The following is a 16,259-nucleotide window of genomic DNA, read 5'->3' on the forward strand; positions in this document are numbered from 1 at the left end:
CAGTGTGCCGTCACTGACACGCCTCCCTTTCCCCACCCTCCACCACCCCCACACCCCGTGTCCATGTGTTAAGACCCTCAAACTGAAAGAAACTAGTTCCAACTGCCTTTGTGACCTCCTTGACCCCACCTAAAAAAAAAAAAAAAAAAAAAGTGCTCCCTGAAGGGAGGGATTCTGTCTACTTGGTTCACTAATGGATCACATTCCCTGTCAATCAAAGAATAGCAACAGCGATTGGATAACGTCAAGAGCTGAGAGTTGAGACAACACCCTTTTTGGTTTTCCTTCAAAAAGCCTGATCATACACATGCAATATCATTTCTCTCACTCTGGGCAAGGAAGGCAGAATTCTCAACCTTACTTTTATGTGGAAATTTGGGTTAAAAAGCTACACTTCAAAAGAGAAAATGCCTTTTCCTAGTCTTAGAAGAAGAAGAAAGCCAAGAGTTTCTATACAGTGACTAGACAAGAAGGTTCTGAGCTGGGGTGCGGGGCAGGGTGCATAAAAGGTAGGACTTTGAGACAGAATACTGTGAGGGGACAGAAGTACAAGAAGTCTGGAGACATGGAGGCCATACTCTGGCTTCACTTTGAGTCACCCTCATGCTCAGGGCCTTGGCCCACCTCTGTGCTGATAGGGGCTCTAAAACATTTGTGTGGGGGCCCAGACCCCTGACCAAGCTGGAAAGCAAAGGGCCCAAGGGAGGGGTCTCAGTGTGAGAAGCAGAGGAAGAAGGGTTTACACTAGAAGCTGATGAGGATCCATTTATGTCCTTCCAACCAGGAGACTACACTCTAGGCCAGCATGGTCCTTCTGGAGGCGAAGCCTCTGTAACCATCCCCCATGGTCCATGCCCACCCCCGTGGGCCACACCCTCCAATCTTTACCACACCCTGAAACAGCTCTTCAACTATTAGGATTTTCAAATACCGAGTAATTGGTCCAACCCCCTCTTCTTTCAGACCCATCTGACAAGACTCCAGGAGGTTTCCTCATCAGCGTGTCCACAGGAAACAAGAGCCATTGAAGAGTGGTAGGTGCCATTGCTAGCAATCCCATCAGCTAACGCCAGCTGCTCACTGCACCCAGACTACCACAGGCGAACAGATCTCTCCACTGCTGATAACTCACCTGCTCTCCTTCTACACAGTCAAACGCTTCTGGCCTCGCTTACATGACATGCCTGAAAATCACTCACACGAGCTAATACGTCAAGAGATGCTGGACAGAGCCAGATCCCTGTTTGAATGCCTGCATGTATCAGACAATGCAGCCAGCACTCCCAGGCCCTCATGGAAAAGAGTCTAGACAGAAGGGAAGAGAACAGCCTCTCAGGGCTACAGTACTCACTACGGTGAGACAGGGGACTGCTGAGGACAGTGGCAGGCAACAGGCTCCCCGGGGTGCCACTTGTGGTACAGTGCATGAAGCCATCTTCACAGTAACTGCAGAGAAAACACCCCAGCTTTTGCTACAGTTTTTTTTTAATTCATTGCCCCCCATCCCCACCCTGCTCACTCTGCTCCTTCCAGCAGGACTACCGGCCCATAACTCTGGGCCTGAACTTTGGCCTGCTAATATCACCAGTGACCATCAGGCCACCAAGTCCAGTGGGTCCCTCTGAGTTCTTTTCCTATATGATGTTCCTTTGAACATCCCCATCACTGATGGCTACTCCACTCTCTGAGAGAATGAAGACAGTTTCCACTAGCTGTCCCCACTTCTGTCCCAGCATCACCTATAGGTGATATGTCCCCTCTCCCCAGACATTCATGCTTTCTCTGCCCCCACTATGCCGCCATTCACATCCCCTTCTCATTACAAACATGATTCATTCACTTCTGGCAGTAGCCCCTTTGAGCTCAGACCTGTGCATGCAAACGTCTCCTTTATAATTCCCTTCAGTGTCTCAAAGACACTGCAAGCACAGTGTGTCTGCAGCACACCCCATACCCCTTCCAGGGCTGGTCAGTGGACTGGTACCACCATCCATTCAATCTGACTCACTGTCAGAATCTAGGGTTCTCCCCAACACTGGCCTCTCTCCACCCTCTCCATCAGCTCCATCATAATCCAGGATGTTGCTGCTGACATTTTACTTCAATTCCTATGTGCTTGTTACTTCTACTTCTTGACTGTGTCCCACCCTTGCCTGACATCCCTCAGGATGTCTTCAATAGACTCTCCAGTAAAGGGTGAGCCCCACATGAGCTGGTCCCTGCTTCCCTCCTTATCCAGCTTAATGGCCATCTGTGAATCTTAAGATGTATTACTCTCTCTAAACCCAAAGGCTCTTACACACTGCTTCCCCAAAACTAAGGTCCCTCCTACCCAACACACAAAAGTACACAAACACATACACACATGTGAGCACACACAAAGTAATTTTTTTAAGTTTCTACACAGCAAAGAGTTAACTGAGTGATTCCCTACAGTGTGAGAGATTAGCTTTACCAGATACATATCTGACAGAGTGTGCAAAGAACCCCAAAACATTAAACAATAAATGAACAATCAACCCAAGTAACAAATGGGCAAGAACATGTGAATAGATCTCAAAAGAAACAGAGACATCCAATCAATACATCCTCTGTAGCCACAGACAGCATGCCAACCATGATGAAGTCAGGCAGGTGCCTCCTGCCTATCTACAGTCCTGGCACTTAAGAAGCTGAGGCAGGAGAATTGCCATGAACTGGAGGCAAGTTAGGGCAGCAAACTTGCTCCAAGCCAGCCTGAGCTACAAACTGAGACCCTGTCCCCAAAAAAGGCCAAAAGAAAAACAAATGTAGTGACATAGAGGAAAAGAAAGTCTTCCACACGGTTGGTGCAGATGTAAATTAGCACAGCCACTTTGGGAGTAAGCATAGAGACTCTTCAAGAAACTAAAAAAATCATGATCATGGTCTAGTGGTGCCAAACATCTCTGAAGGAATCAGAGTCAGCATTTAATAAAGATATCTGCACAGTGCTTTTCTTAAAAGTCACATTATGGTACCAGCCTGCATGTCTCAATGGATGAGCAGGTAAAGAAAATGTAGGAGAGATGCATAATGAAGCGGCATCAGCCATGAAGAAGAATAAACTCATGTCCTTTGTGGGAAAGTGGGCAGAAACTGGGAGCAACTGTGTTAAATGAAATAATCTCTGGCTCAGAAAGCTAAGAGAAGCGTGTCTGCTCTCATGAGAAAACGTGGAAGCAGAAAGGGAACTCTTAGGGACGAACAAGGTTTGGGAAGAAGGGGAAAGAGAAGTAAGAAAGAATGTGTGTTCAAAGTCCAGTATGTGTGCACAGACAAATGTCACGGCAGGCTCAGGACTTGGCACAATGAATGCACACTAATAAGACACTCCAAGAAACTACAGAACATTGCTTAAAAGGCTGAGGAGCTAAGTAAATGGGCACCATCTGCATATGGATCGGATAACAAGACTCTACAAGTAAGTGGCCTATAGATTGAATACATCCCAATAAAACCCCAATGACAGTTCCTACAGAAACTAAGACTACACTTTATCCCACACTTCAAAGCACCCTGAACACCAAAACATTTTCGACAAAGAAGAAAGCTGGAGGAGCCACAGTTTCTGGTTCCAAGCCTATTGCAAAGCTACAATAATTACAACAATATGGACTGGCAGATAGACAGGTATACAGACCAGCTAAATAAACAGCTCAGAAGTCGGCCGTCGCCTAGACGGTCCATTGAATTTCTACACCAGTGCCAAGACCTGGGAAGGAGTCTACATGGTGCCGGGAAACTAGGGTTCCATCGGGGAAAGAATGAAGCTGGACTCTAACCTTACACCATATGCAAGCAAAATGTGAATGCCAAGTGGATCAAAGATCTAAACATTAGCAAAGGCTTAGAAGGGATCATCGAGGTAAATATTCATGACTTGGAATTTGGCACTGATTTCATGGCTATAAGGCGGAACCATGAGGAATAAATTAAGAGAATAGGTAAATTGATTATATTAAAATTGAAATATGTTCTGCCTCAAAAGGCACTAACAACAGAATGAAAAGAGCTCACAAAATATACAAAGATCCTCAATAACTCAATAACTAAATAAACTACCCAATTCAAAAATGGCTGAAAGTTTCAAGTGGAGATATAAAAAAAAAATCTATAAATAGCCAATAGGCTCATGAAAATATAGCCAGGGTCATTAGTCATTAAAGAAGCGCAAATCAAAACCACAATAAGATACCGCATCCTACCTAGGGGTAGGATAACTATTGGGGTGGGGGGAGCTGGGAGATGTCTCCATGGGTAAAGTGCCCTGCTATATAAGCATAATGACCTGAATTTGAAACCCTAGAAGCTATGTAAAGCCAGACACAATCAGCACACCTAGACTTCCAAAGCACCCATGGAGAGACTGGGAGCAAAGACAGACGCTTCCCAGAAGCTAACAGTCCAGCTAGTTTGGCACATGCAACATAGTAAACTACAAGAGACTCTGTTTCAAATACGATGGAAGAAGGGTGACACAGGAGTCTGCCCTCTGACCTTCACACGTGTGCTGTAACACAGATGTACCTGCACTCTCATACACACCACTAGGGGGAGCGGGGGAGAAGGAAGAAGAAACTAAGAGGTGCTGGAGAGAATGCAGAGAAATGATTACACTGGCCCACTGCTTGTGAGAATGTCAATGCTGCAGCCTCAGGAAAGAATAGCTTGGTACTCCTTCAAAAAGGTTAACAGGATTACTATTCGATCCAGTAGTTGCATTCAGGATGTTAACCATGCCCCAAATCTGAAGCACATACTCAGATACTTAACTACCAGTGTTCATGGCAGAATTATTCACAACAGCAAAGAGGCCCAGGCAGCCAAGTTTCCACCAGCCGGTGAGTGGATAAGCAAAAGGTACCATGTATACCCTGTGGGGTACCATTCCATCAGTAAAGGAATGGGGTTTGCATATATGCAGCAACAGGGGTGACCTTCAAAGCAATTAACATAAGTGACATAAGCCAGGCACAAAGACAGGATGGGCATAGGACGCCTCCCCCATGAGGTATTTACAGTAGTCATAGGCATAAAGGAAGAAGTCGAGCGGCTTCCTAGGCTGGGAAGCAATGAGGAGTTCCTATTTAATGGACTCAGTTTCTCTCAGGGGCATGAAGGTTCTAGAGATAGCTGGGGAGAAGTTGGTTGCACAATGTGTAAATGTATGAAGTACCACTGGTACATGGGAGAGAATCAAGTGGCAAGTCTCATGTCTTTTTAAAAATGCTTCCCATTTTCATGAGTCTGCATGTGTGCATGTTTTGGCTATATGTGGATACATATATGGGTATGTATGGGTGCCCGTGGGCATATGACCACATGTGTGGAGGCTCAAGGTTGAAGGTGGGAATCATCCTTGACTGCTTTCCTTATTCACTGATGCAGCATGTCTCAGTCCAGAGCTCTTCAACAGAGCTGGTCTTTCTATGTACTTTGATCAGGAGGTGCCCTGTCTCTGACTGCTGGGCTGTAATTATAGGTCATGACTACTTAGTCTTTACGTGGGTTCTGGGGATCCTAAGCCCAGTCCTTAGCCTTGTACAGCAAACCCTTCAATCACTGAGCCATCTTTCCAGTCCATCATTTTACATCTTTCTTAGCACACGCACACACGCAAACACACACACACAGAGTAATGGCAGAAAGGAGAAACAAGCTCTACTTGCCCAACAGTGCTGCTTTAAGGTCCCAGAGGGGAAACACTTGAAAAGTATTGCCAGAGAGGGTGGCTTAATTTACCATCAATGGGACGAGAGGCCCTTGGTCTTGTAAAGATCTTATGCCCCAGTACAGGAGAATGCCAGGGCCAGGAAGCAGGAGTGGGTGGGTTGGGGAGCAGGGCGGGGGAGGGTATAGGGGACTTTCGGGATAGCATTTGAAATGTAAATGAAGAAAATATCTAATAAAAAGAAAAGAAAAGAAAAGAAAAGAAAAAAGAAAAGAGAAAGAAAGAAAGAAAGAAAGAAAGAAAGAAAGAAAGAAAGAAAGAAAGAAAGAAAGAAAGGAAAGAAAGAAAGGAAGAAAGGAAAGAATTGCCAGGCAATTCAATGACAGGGCTAAGACCAAAAGGTCCAGCCAACAGCAGGTGCTGTGGCCAGCTGCCTTCTGTGCCCCTGGGCTCTACATCCATAAAAGTCAAGTAATCATGGATGGAAAATATTCAAATTATGAACTATGTCAGCACTAAACATGGCCAAGTTTGTTCCCTGCAAGGCCTAAATGGAGTAGTGGGACACAGTCACAGAACTTGTCACTGTGGGTGCTGAGCGCCATCTAGAGATGAAGTATGCAGGAGGCTGTAGGTAGGCCATATTGCAGGTGCGATGCTATTTCAGGTGAAGGATTCCAGCATCCATGGATTTTGGTACCCCAGGGTGCCTAAGCCAACGGCCTATCACCATGAAGGGACAACTGTTCTTCCTTCCACTTCTGTGACCTTGAACTTTCTGGTTCTGCCCTTTAGAATCCTTTTTCTCCTCCCTTCTCCCAACTCCTTCCTCCCTCCTCCCTCGCTGTTTCCTCCTCCCTCTGACTAGACTTTGTCCTTTCCTGCTCTTTGGCCCATGCCTCCTAGACTCCCAATACTCTCAGGGCTACAGGGGTTCTCAAATTCCAGACCCCAAAATTAATCTATTGGGTCCGTCCATTCATCAGATGTCTTCTTGATAACTAGGTCAGTAAGATCAGCATCTCTGCACTTCCAGAGAGCCATCTTGCTCCTTGCAATCACTGTCCTCAAGACAGTCAGACTACAAGTCCTGGGCACCTGCAGTGCCCCCTCCTGCCCTCCAGCATCTGCTGGTCCAGCCTCCAGAGGCCCTAGCTTTGGCCCCCTGCTCTCCATTCCTTATGATTGCTCAATCCATGGCCTATTGGGCTTTGTGTCAATGGTGTCAACATTGCCCACATTCTCCACTCCCTGAAGCTACACTTCTCTTATATGTTCCCTGTTCAAAACCCTTCCAAGGGCCCCCTGCATATGTAGCTCACCAGTCCCTGAGCCTGAATCCCACCCTGATCCCAGGAGAGGTACAGGACCTAACAGAGCATCATCTGTGGATGGGATTATTATCAATCTCATGGGAGTGGGTTAGCCTCAAGGAACTGTCTGCACTTACCACATGGTATGGTGGTCTGAGAAAATGTCCGCAGGCTGGAAGAGCTCACCATCATAGTAGCAGGGGCACTGGGCCTTGGGCACACAGTCCCCTCTTTCATCCTGGTAGAGCCCTGGTGGGCAGAAGCAGCCTTCAAGACAGACTTCACTGCATTCTTCATCCGGGAGGGAGAGGGAGCGGCAGGTCAGGTTGCAGGAATTCCCACACTGCAGGTACACCTGGCCCTGTGGACAGCCCAGAGCTGGAGACAGGAGATGGGAGAAGGCGTTAGGTACGGTGTCGAGCATTGCAGCTGTGACCACTGCTGAATCCAGATGGCCACCACCACCCCTTCCCACTCTGAGCAAACGTGTATCTTCAGACACAAAACGATGTACATGGAAAGGATGGGTGAACACATGGTCTCTCTATACCCACACAGAGCAGGCTTGCCTTACCTGTGAATTCTCTAAGCCTAGAACACTAAAGTCCTGGAGAATTTAAATATCTAGAATTGGGAGTGACAGACCAGAGCATCTCCATGATGATAAGGACAATGACAGCTATCGTGTCTGAGCACCTACTGCGTGCTCTCCTCCTCACTGAGTTAGCTCCCCACCTCTCCCTTTCTGGGCTCTTACCCATATGGGCCAACACTTGAGCTAAGTGAGTTAAAGATCTGGCCTCCCTGGGAGCAGAAGTGAGCTCTGTCTGCCTAAAGCTCACATTCTTACCCATCACTCTTTAAGAAGGGAACAGTCCCTTTAAGGATGTGCAAGTTACAAGCAAGGACACTCATGCCTACCCCAGCAAAGTGAGCAGCCTCAGTCTGCCCACAGCCCTCATCCCTCCCCCACAAGCCCTTTCACATAGAAATGAGAGGTACTATATAGCTACTTAGAACAAGATGTTAAGGCAGCTAGAGAATAGGCTATGTCTCCAGGTTCAAATCCCAGCTCCATCACTAGTTAGCATGGAATGCTGAGCACTGTCCTCAATGGAATGTGCCAACAATATCTGCTGGGTCTTTGTGGCAGTTCGGTGAGCCATGATGTTACAGGCGTTCACTGCTATTGTCATTGTGACACTGAAGGGGAGTCCCAGCCCAGCCCAGCTGGCTCAACAGTGGGAGGCATGTTCCAGAGAAAGGCCTCAGCCTCAAAGGACCTGGCCCTCCTTCCTGTACCGTGGCTATCATGCACCTTGTGTAATGACCACGTGGATGATGAAGGTCTTTAGTGGGAGGGTAGGAAGAGTGGGAAGGTGATGGAGGTGATGGAGGTGATGGGTATCCTTTGCCCTTGTCCTCAGGCTGCTGCTGCACAGGGAATGAGAGCTATGCTCTGGATGCAGGCCTCCCAAGGACAATAGAGCCTTTCTTCTCTGGCAGATACCCACAGCCAGAACATTCCATAGAAGCTGTAAGAGTCTTCCTGGCCATGAACTTCTGAAGAGTCCCTGAGCCTCTCCTCTTACCTGTATCCTAAGTTACCTGGGACAGCAGCAGATTCCCTAGTCATGTGTGTCACTGACTTACTTTCCTCTGGATGAGTGAGGAGGCTGGGCCCCTGGATGGGTGTGACAGTGAAGGAAGGCTGACACTTAGAGCATGTTAGCCCACAACTCCCTTCAATCCACCTCAGGTGCAATGGCAGGGATACTTTTCATCCAAGAGCTCACACATACACACACTTACACACTCACACTCACTCACACACACACACACACACACACAGCTGGCATCCAGCCTCATTGAGCTTCTGCTCGAGCCTCTTTTTTTTTTTTAATTTTTCTGGGAAGAAATCATGCACACGTCAGTGCATGTGCCAGGCTCAGGACCACACAGATGGAAAGACTTGGTCCCTGCCTTTAGGGAGCCTATGGTCTTGTCTTCCCACAGGAAACAGCCATTTTATAAGGATGGAAGTGTGTGCGGCTCCTGTCTCTTTTGGGCTTTACACAAAGTAGCTGTGTGGCATGCCTTTGTCCCTTGATCATCTGCAATGACTTTTTTTTTTCTGAATGGAGGCAGTGGTTTGGGAACTCTGTCTATTCCTCAAGAAAGAAGAGAGAGGTCAGGGTCCAGAAGACAGGAAACTTGGACTCCTCTCTAACTGAAGGGGGGTGGGGGAGAGGCCAGAACTCAAGGATCTGGCCCACTCTCCTTGGGCTCAGAGAAAGAAACCAAGGCCATCAGTCATGTAATTCACAGATACAGGTCCCTCTTGTCTTAAATAGCTCCTTCCTGCCAGCCAGCACTTGAAACTGTATCAGAAAGTTAGAGCTCCTTAACTAACTCACCCCCATTACCACAGTGTCAGACAGCTCATGGGCCATAGTCTCTTCTATGGGGATTTCTTTGCTGCTCCTAAGAAATGAAAGAATGTCCCCAAAGGCTCTTGACCTTCAGGAAGAATGTCCTAAACTAGCACAGCTTTCTGATGCCATCACATTGCATATGGCCGATGCAGAACTCCTAATACAGCACAGCGCTGACTAATTAGGTTCCCCAGTTGCTAGAAGGCAGCCACTAGGAAGGAGACAGACAGTCAGGGTCATTTGTGAAGAGCTCAGGGACACAGAGCTGCTAAACTACAGGTAAACTTCTAGAAAATTCTATACTACATCCTTTGGGCTGTCAGTATTCCCTTCATCCAGGGTTAGATGGAAGAGGAGGGCACCGGGTGTCCCTTTTATCCCTACTTGCTTCATCCATCTCTCCTTGGAACAGAGCATGTCTCCCTTCGTCCCATCTTTCATCAGAGACTGCTTAAGACTCCAAACACAAGCTCGTGAGACACCAATGCTGACACATGTATGTCTCATCAAGTCCATAATGTTATTTTTTTTAACCACTTCCCCTAACTACTGTCCTCCTGCTTCCCCAGCACTGAGGCAGGTGGATTACCTTGAATCCAATACCAGTTCAAGATCATGAATTCTGGCATAGCCTGAGCTTCAAAGTGAAACTTTATCTCAATAAACAACCAAAATGACAACACAAACTAAGAGGAAAAAATACTGAGGGGCAAAGAGACCACTCGGCCACCAGGAGCACTGGCTGTTCTTGCAGAGGATGCTGGTGTGGTCTCCAGCATTCATACAGTGGCTCATGACCATATGTAACTCCAGTTTAAGGAAATCTGATGCCCACACCCTGAAACTCAGAGTTCCACCTACCTTCCTCCTCCAGACTGTCTGCCCACACTCCTGCCCTGCTAACCTCTCTCTGACACAAAAGCACCTCTGCAAACCTTTGATCGAGAACACCTCCCCAGAGAGTCCTCCTCAGCTGTCCCTTCACTCAGTGTGATTGACAGGCACCTCCGAGGGAAGCTTCAAGATTCTGTCTCCCAGTTGTCTAAGCCTGGACACTAGCCAAATGTCTCCAGAGGAAAAACAACAAAACAGTAACAGGGTTTAACTGCCCAGGGGACCACGGTGCAGGAGCAAAGACCATCTTTGATGGCAGGAATCTACCACAGCTTAGGACAGATGCAAAGTCAACTAGAACAATGGCATTATTCAATGCTGCATAACTTTATACGATGCCAAAGGCCGTGGGCCAGGTCCCACCTCTGTCTTGCCTGACATTACAAGCAAAGGATTCCAGCATTCCAAACTCACTCCACGGCATGCTCGTACAAGGAATGAACACTAGGTGGCAGCATTTACAGGCAATCTCAGCCAGGCCCACGCAACTCCAAAGTCCATGGTTTCTGTAAGGAGTTCCAACTTACTTTTATGCAGGAACCCACCCCATTACCAGCCAAGAGCAGAAGGCAGGAGAAATGGCTGCAAACGAACTGTAGCCCCAAGTTTGTCACTGGGACCTGTTTCCAAGTGAAATTATTCAAAGAAAGTACCTTTGAAAAGGACAGGTGGACCCAGACCCACAAATTGTCAGAAGAGTTTGAACTGGTTGCCTAAAGGAGGTTAACTGGTTATGGGGTTCTCACCACAGAAGCCAGGCTCCCGCCACCCGATGTGCACGCCTTTTCGGGCACACTCGGCAGCATAGTTAGCTACTGCGCTACACAGGCAATCCCGGCCGTCGGAGCAGGAGCAAACATCATAACGGCAGTTCTGCAGATAGGGCAGAGGGCTGACTGCGTGATGGCAGGCCTCGAACTTGGAGGACGTCAGGAGCGCACAAGCCTCCTCTGCAAACCTGGCTGTTGAGGAGAAAAGGAGAGCCTGTGCAGAACAAGACATGGCCCTGCCCCGGCCTCTGGGGCCAGCCTCAGGGACTCTAACATCCATACCTCACCCCACCCTCTTCCCCACAAAGCAAGCCAGTTCCCTTTTCTGTTGCTACCAAAATAAATCTATCTGGCTCTGGCTTCTGGTGCCAATTTACTGTTCTGCGTTTGGCTCAGTAACGGGTAAATGTGTGTTCCCCAAAGACCCACTGACTGGAGATGGTGGTCAGAGTATCAGACGCTAGCAAGAGCAGAGATGTCGCAGCACCGCACAGGGTCACTGCAGTGCATCTATCATACAAGTCAACTTTAAGCTCCCACATCCACCGCTGCTCTAGACTGGGACTTTTCCGGGCCAGAAACAACCCAATATTCTATTCTTTCTTGGGATTTCACCCATGAATGGAGGGTGTTCAATAAACAAACTTTGAAAAGGAAAGGAGTCAAATGTGAATCTCAACGGCCAGTGGTCAAAATAAAGGCTGGGCCAATGGCTCCGCCTTTGCCTTCCCTCTCTCTGTGTCCCGTGGAATGCCTGCCTGGACCACGGGAGACCCCGGGGGTCTGCGGCTCACATACTCAAGCGTGGATTCAGGCTGCAGGGGTCGCTGTGTTGCCTGTGCAGGTCCGGACAGTCCCCTTGAAGCTTCCAGGCGTTTCCGAAGTCTACCACCAGGGGCTCCACCAAGCCGGCCGGCGTGAGGAAGTCGTCTCCCTTGTTGCCGTTGTAATTCCCACACAAGCCACAGGTCTTCCCAGAATAGACTGGGGACAGCTGCCGGAAGAAGCCGGGCCTTGGAGCAGCTGTCCCCCAGTGCCACAATGGTTCCACTTAGTTAATGAGATCATTTGCACCAAAAAATTTCCCCAGGTGAAAAATAAACGTCAGGACGACTAAGCCCCGGGCTGCGAACCGAAGGACCATTGCAAAAGCTATGCAGCTCGGTGTCATGCAGCTGGCTGTCGTTCCTCAGAGAAAAGTCAGCCAGAAGGATTCTAGGAATTAGGGGGAGAAAGAGAGAAGGAGGAAGAGGAGGAGGAGGAGGAGGAGGAGGAGGAGGAGGAGAGAGGAGGGGGAGGGGAGGGGAAGGGACACAGGGAAAGAGAAGAGAAGGAGGAGGGAGATAGGGAAAGAGAGAAAGAGGGAGAAAGGGGGAGGGAGAGAGGGAGGGAGAGGAGGGGGAGGGAGGGAGAGAGAGATTGCCTAAGATCCCAGTGAGGGTGACACAGCTGGAAAGAGCAAGCAACTTGAATCCCCCAGACCCTCGTGCTCCCTATGTCTGTGACTAAAGTGACTATCAACAGACATGGGCTAAGCAACAGTGAGACAACATGCAAACTGTTCATTGGACAGGTTTTAGTCACAAACAGACAAGGCAGACTGAGGACGGTGTAATCCAACCTCCAGGAGCTTGTGTCTGGTGTCCAAGAGCAACACCTGTCTTCTAATCTCCTGCTGAGGACACCAGGAAGGAAGCAGGGCTCAGATTCTAGCCCTGTCTCTCACTCGCTGATCAGACCTCAGCGGGGAGCCATGAGTTTGACCCCAAAGTGCACACTCGGGGCCAAGCAGTGCTGTGGAGGCAGACTTTTCCCAGGACAGCTGGGGCGCCACTGAATTCCATGGTGCAGATTTGAAGAACTGGTAGGGACCAGACCCCAAGAGTCCAATGATAGCTCTGTGGGTAATCAATGAAACCAGGTGGTCCCCGCACACACCCCCAACCCTGATGATTCAAAGTCTCACAGGTTAAGCCTGAGTCCCTGTAGTCATCTTGGGAGCCCCTTCTAGCTCCCAGCTGTGACTTAACAAGGTGCATGTGGAAGGTTCCAGACCCACAGACAAACATGCAACTAAGATAGGTGGGCAAATGGCCTTCCTTGTTTGTTTTACAAATGCCAAGTCACACACACACACACAAGGTCTTTTCCCTGACTTTCCAGCTTAAAACTAAAGCACACTGCTGTGACCCTCGGATGCTGTTTCTCAAAGCCATGAGGGTCTTTCAAGGTCCTTCCAGATTGAGTATTTCCATAGTTCCATGACTTCGTTCTTGTCTGTCCCTTCTCATTGCCTTACAAGCACAGAGCGGAATTTTCCAGAGGCCCTGTGATCTGAAATGCTGTAGCAGATTGATTGCAGAAAGAGATACGAGAATCCAGCTGTCTTCTATTAAATGGATCGTTAAGGAGATCTGCAGCCATGTGCGGCCATGGTATTTTTCTTGCTGCTTACTTACTGGTGTCTCCTGATCCCTGCCTAACTTATTTTTCAAGGGAAAAGTACTTACAAATGTCTGTTAGGAAACAAGGTTTAGTATTATGTTATAAATGAGTTAAGTACTTTAATGCCTCCGCTTTAACGGTTTTTTTCTGTCTGGGATTTTGCTTTTCTGTTTGTGTCAGGATCTTACTATTGAGCTCAGGTCGGCTGAAACTCACTATGTAGCCCAGGCTGGCCTCCAGCCCCTGTCACATTCCTCCTCATCTCTGGGATATGTCACTATGCTCAGCTCTGATTTAGCCATTAGCCTGGCAAGTATCAGTAGCTATAATCTCACCAAAGATCTCAGGGACTCGCCTCAGACATTTTTAAGAATCTAACAACGTCCTGACACCTGACAGTGAGGACCATGGTCTAACAACAGGAGGATACCAGCCAGTGAACTAACCCTCATTGTGTTGAGGATGAGGGCTGCTGGTGGTTCCCAATGTCCCCTGGCTGTCTCCCCTATGAGGCAACACTAGTGAGGCAGTTCCTGGTCTGCCCACCTACCAGGGACTTTGCAAGGCCAGCAGATCTGGAAGCCCAGTAAAATGTGCATGTTACCGTCCCATCTGATTATAGAATCATCCAGAGGACACGACCCACATATGTATCCATCCAGTGGCTCGGTAAGGAATGTGGAGGACCCCTCCCCCACGGCTTTCTTCAGACATATGGGCAGGATACTGGGTTTGAGCTGGGTACGCCAATCTGGCTCTTCCCTCCCTTGCTCCCCACAGTGAGTGCCCAGGGACACACCCTGATCCAAGACTTTACTGCAGCTCAGAAACTGACAGGCAAGCCATACAGGGGACTCTGACATCTATTCTGGAGATCAGCACAGCACCCAAGCCGCAGGGGGGGAAACCCCGGGAATAACAGGGAGCCCCCAGAAAACAAACATCAGCTTCTCACACACAGAGAGGCCTGTTCCTTGCTCTGGGGGTGTAAAGTGTGAGGAGAAAGAAATTCTTCTCTCCTACCACACAAAGCTATTTCGCCCACAGCACAAGGGGTACTTTGTAAGGGTCAGGCTTCAGCGAGGCTGTAGCTTAGAAAGGGACCTACCTTAACCAGTAGCCGCCCACGGCCATCCCAGTCCATCTGCAGGTTCTCCGCATAGCTGAGGCGTACAGAAGCCATCACTGTGTGCTGGATGCGGAGGTCACCTTGAAGCCATAAGTCCAGGGCATCAGTTCAGATAGGGAGGTGACAGGGGTGACTGGTGTGTTGTGGGTCTCAAAGTTGTGTTTGTGAGGTCTCGAAGTATTATGGCAATGACAATCAAGGAGAGGAAATCAAATAAATGTCCATGAAGCAGGAGCAGGGGATGTGGGGGAGACCTCTCTGGAGGAATGAACTGGGTGGATAGAGGCAAATAAATTCCTAGAGAAGCCACTGGGCTACCATGACCTGTAATTCCCTTTATGGGCACCAGAGGGCAGCAAAAGCCCCAGCATCCTGAGATCCTGGCGGTGAGGGAATCCTCTCTGGTTTTCAACTAGAGTCGCCTGGGAGGAAGGAACCTCAATCGAGAGAGGATGCTTCCATCGACCCATAGGCATGTCTGTTGACATTCTCTTGACTGTTGATTGATACGAGAGGGGCAGTGCTACCCCTGGGCAGGCGGCCCTGGGCAGGTCTAAGAAAAGTAACTGCCAGGAGCCTGGGAGAACAAGCCAGCGAGCAGCCTTCCTCCTACACCAGTTCCGGCCTCCAGGTTCCTGCATCGGTTCCTGCCTTGACTGGGCTCAATGATAAACTATGAGGTGGAAGTGTCCAAGGAAATAAACCCTTTCCTCCTACGTTGAAGGAAAATGTCTATGACAACCACTAAGCACTTGGACCCCTGTTGGCTTCCAGGCTGGAAGTCCTCCTAGCTGAAAGATGCCGCCGTGTGCAAAGTCCGCTGCTGCAGAAAGGCGGAGATGTGAGAAAGCTTCCACCTGGTCCTGGAGGAGTACATCAGCTCCCGGGGGTCACACCCGGCATAAACACACATGTAAACACAGCGAACATTCACTGTGCTCATCGGCTGTGTGCCAGGTTAGGGTTACAGGCTACAGGAGGCCAGGAGTCATGGAGGAGAGAGATTTAGAGCTGATTCGAAGGTAACGATTGGGAGTCGTTCACCACAAAGTCAGTTCATGTGACGCGGGTGAAGACACGAGGCAAGAAGGTGTTTCTCATGAGGCACTTGGCCCAAGTAACATCCTTTGAGCTAACAAATTGTCTATCAACCCTGGCCTCTCAACTGGGTCAACCTCTGCCTCTTCTCTTCCAGAGTCAAGAGTACCCAGGACACCTTCCCACCCGTCCCAGCTAAATCTTCATCAGGTTCCCAGGAAAGAACTGGGTACCCTCGGCGGGCAGGGACATAGGCTGGTACCGTGTGGAGGATGTGGGCATGAGCTTACCTTGCAGGAAGGGGAGCTGGACGTCCTGGCCATCGATGCCCACTGCTCCCCCGTGCTTCAGTTTCACGAGGCTGTTGTGCAGGGCAGACAGCCGCACACTGACCGAGCGGGTGCAGACAGCATCAGGGTCATCGGCACACTGAGACATGGAAATGCAGAGTGACCTTACCACAACCCCATCGGGCCGGGACGCAGCCTCGGCCACATAAAGGAGGGGACCCTGCTGTCCCCCACCCCACTTAGCCCTCCATTT

The 16,259-nt window shown here is 49.0% G+C and overlaps 1 protein-coding gene across 2 annotated transcripts in view; it reads right to left on the reverse strand.

Annotated features, from left to right (window-relative positions):
* Positions 1 to 16,259, reverse strand: part of Vwf (von Willebrand factor) — a 135,771-nt gene that overhangs the window by 70,172 nt on the left and 49,340 nt on the right. For both annotated transcript variants that reach the window (XM_085839881.1, XM_085839882.1), the window contains exons 12-17: positions 16,007 to 16,145; positions 14,658 to 14,758; positions 11,903 to 12,098; positions 11,081 to 11,296; positions 7,143 to 7,383; positions 1,352 to 1,446 (exon numbers count right to left, since the gene is read on the reverse strand). In XM_085839881.1, the coding sequence (XP_085696007.1) occupies positions 1,352 to 1,446; positions 7,143 to 7,383; positions 11,081 to 11,296; positions 11,903 to 12,098; positions 14,658 to 14,758; positions 16,007 to 16,145 (988 nt within the window). The remainder of the gene's footprint in view (positions 1 to 1,351; positions 1,447 to 7,142; positions 7,384 to 11,080; positions 11,297 to 11,902; positions 12,099 to 14,657; positions 14,759 to 16,006; positions 16,146 to 16,259) is intronic.

Source organism: Mus caroli, unplaced genomic scaffold, assembly GCF_978045245.1.
Source record: "Mus caroli unplaced genomic scaffold, Mus_caroli_1 scaffold_7, whole genome shotgun sequence".
Lineage (NCBI taxonomy): Eukaryota > Metazoa > Chordata > Mammalia > Rodentia > Muridae > Mus > Mus caroli.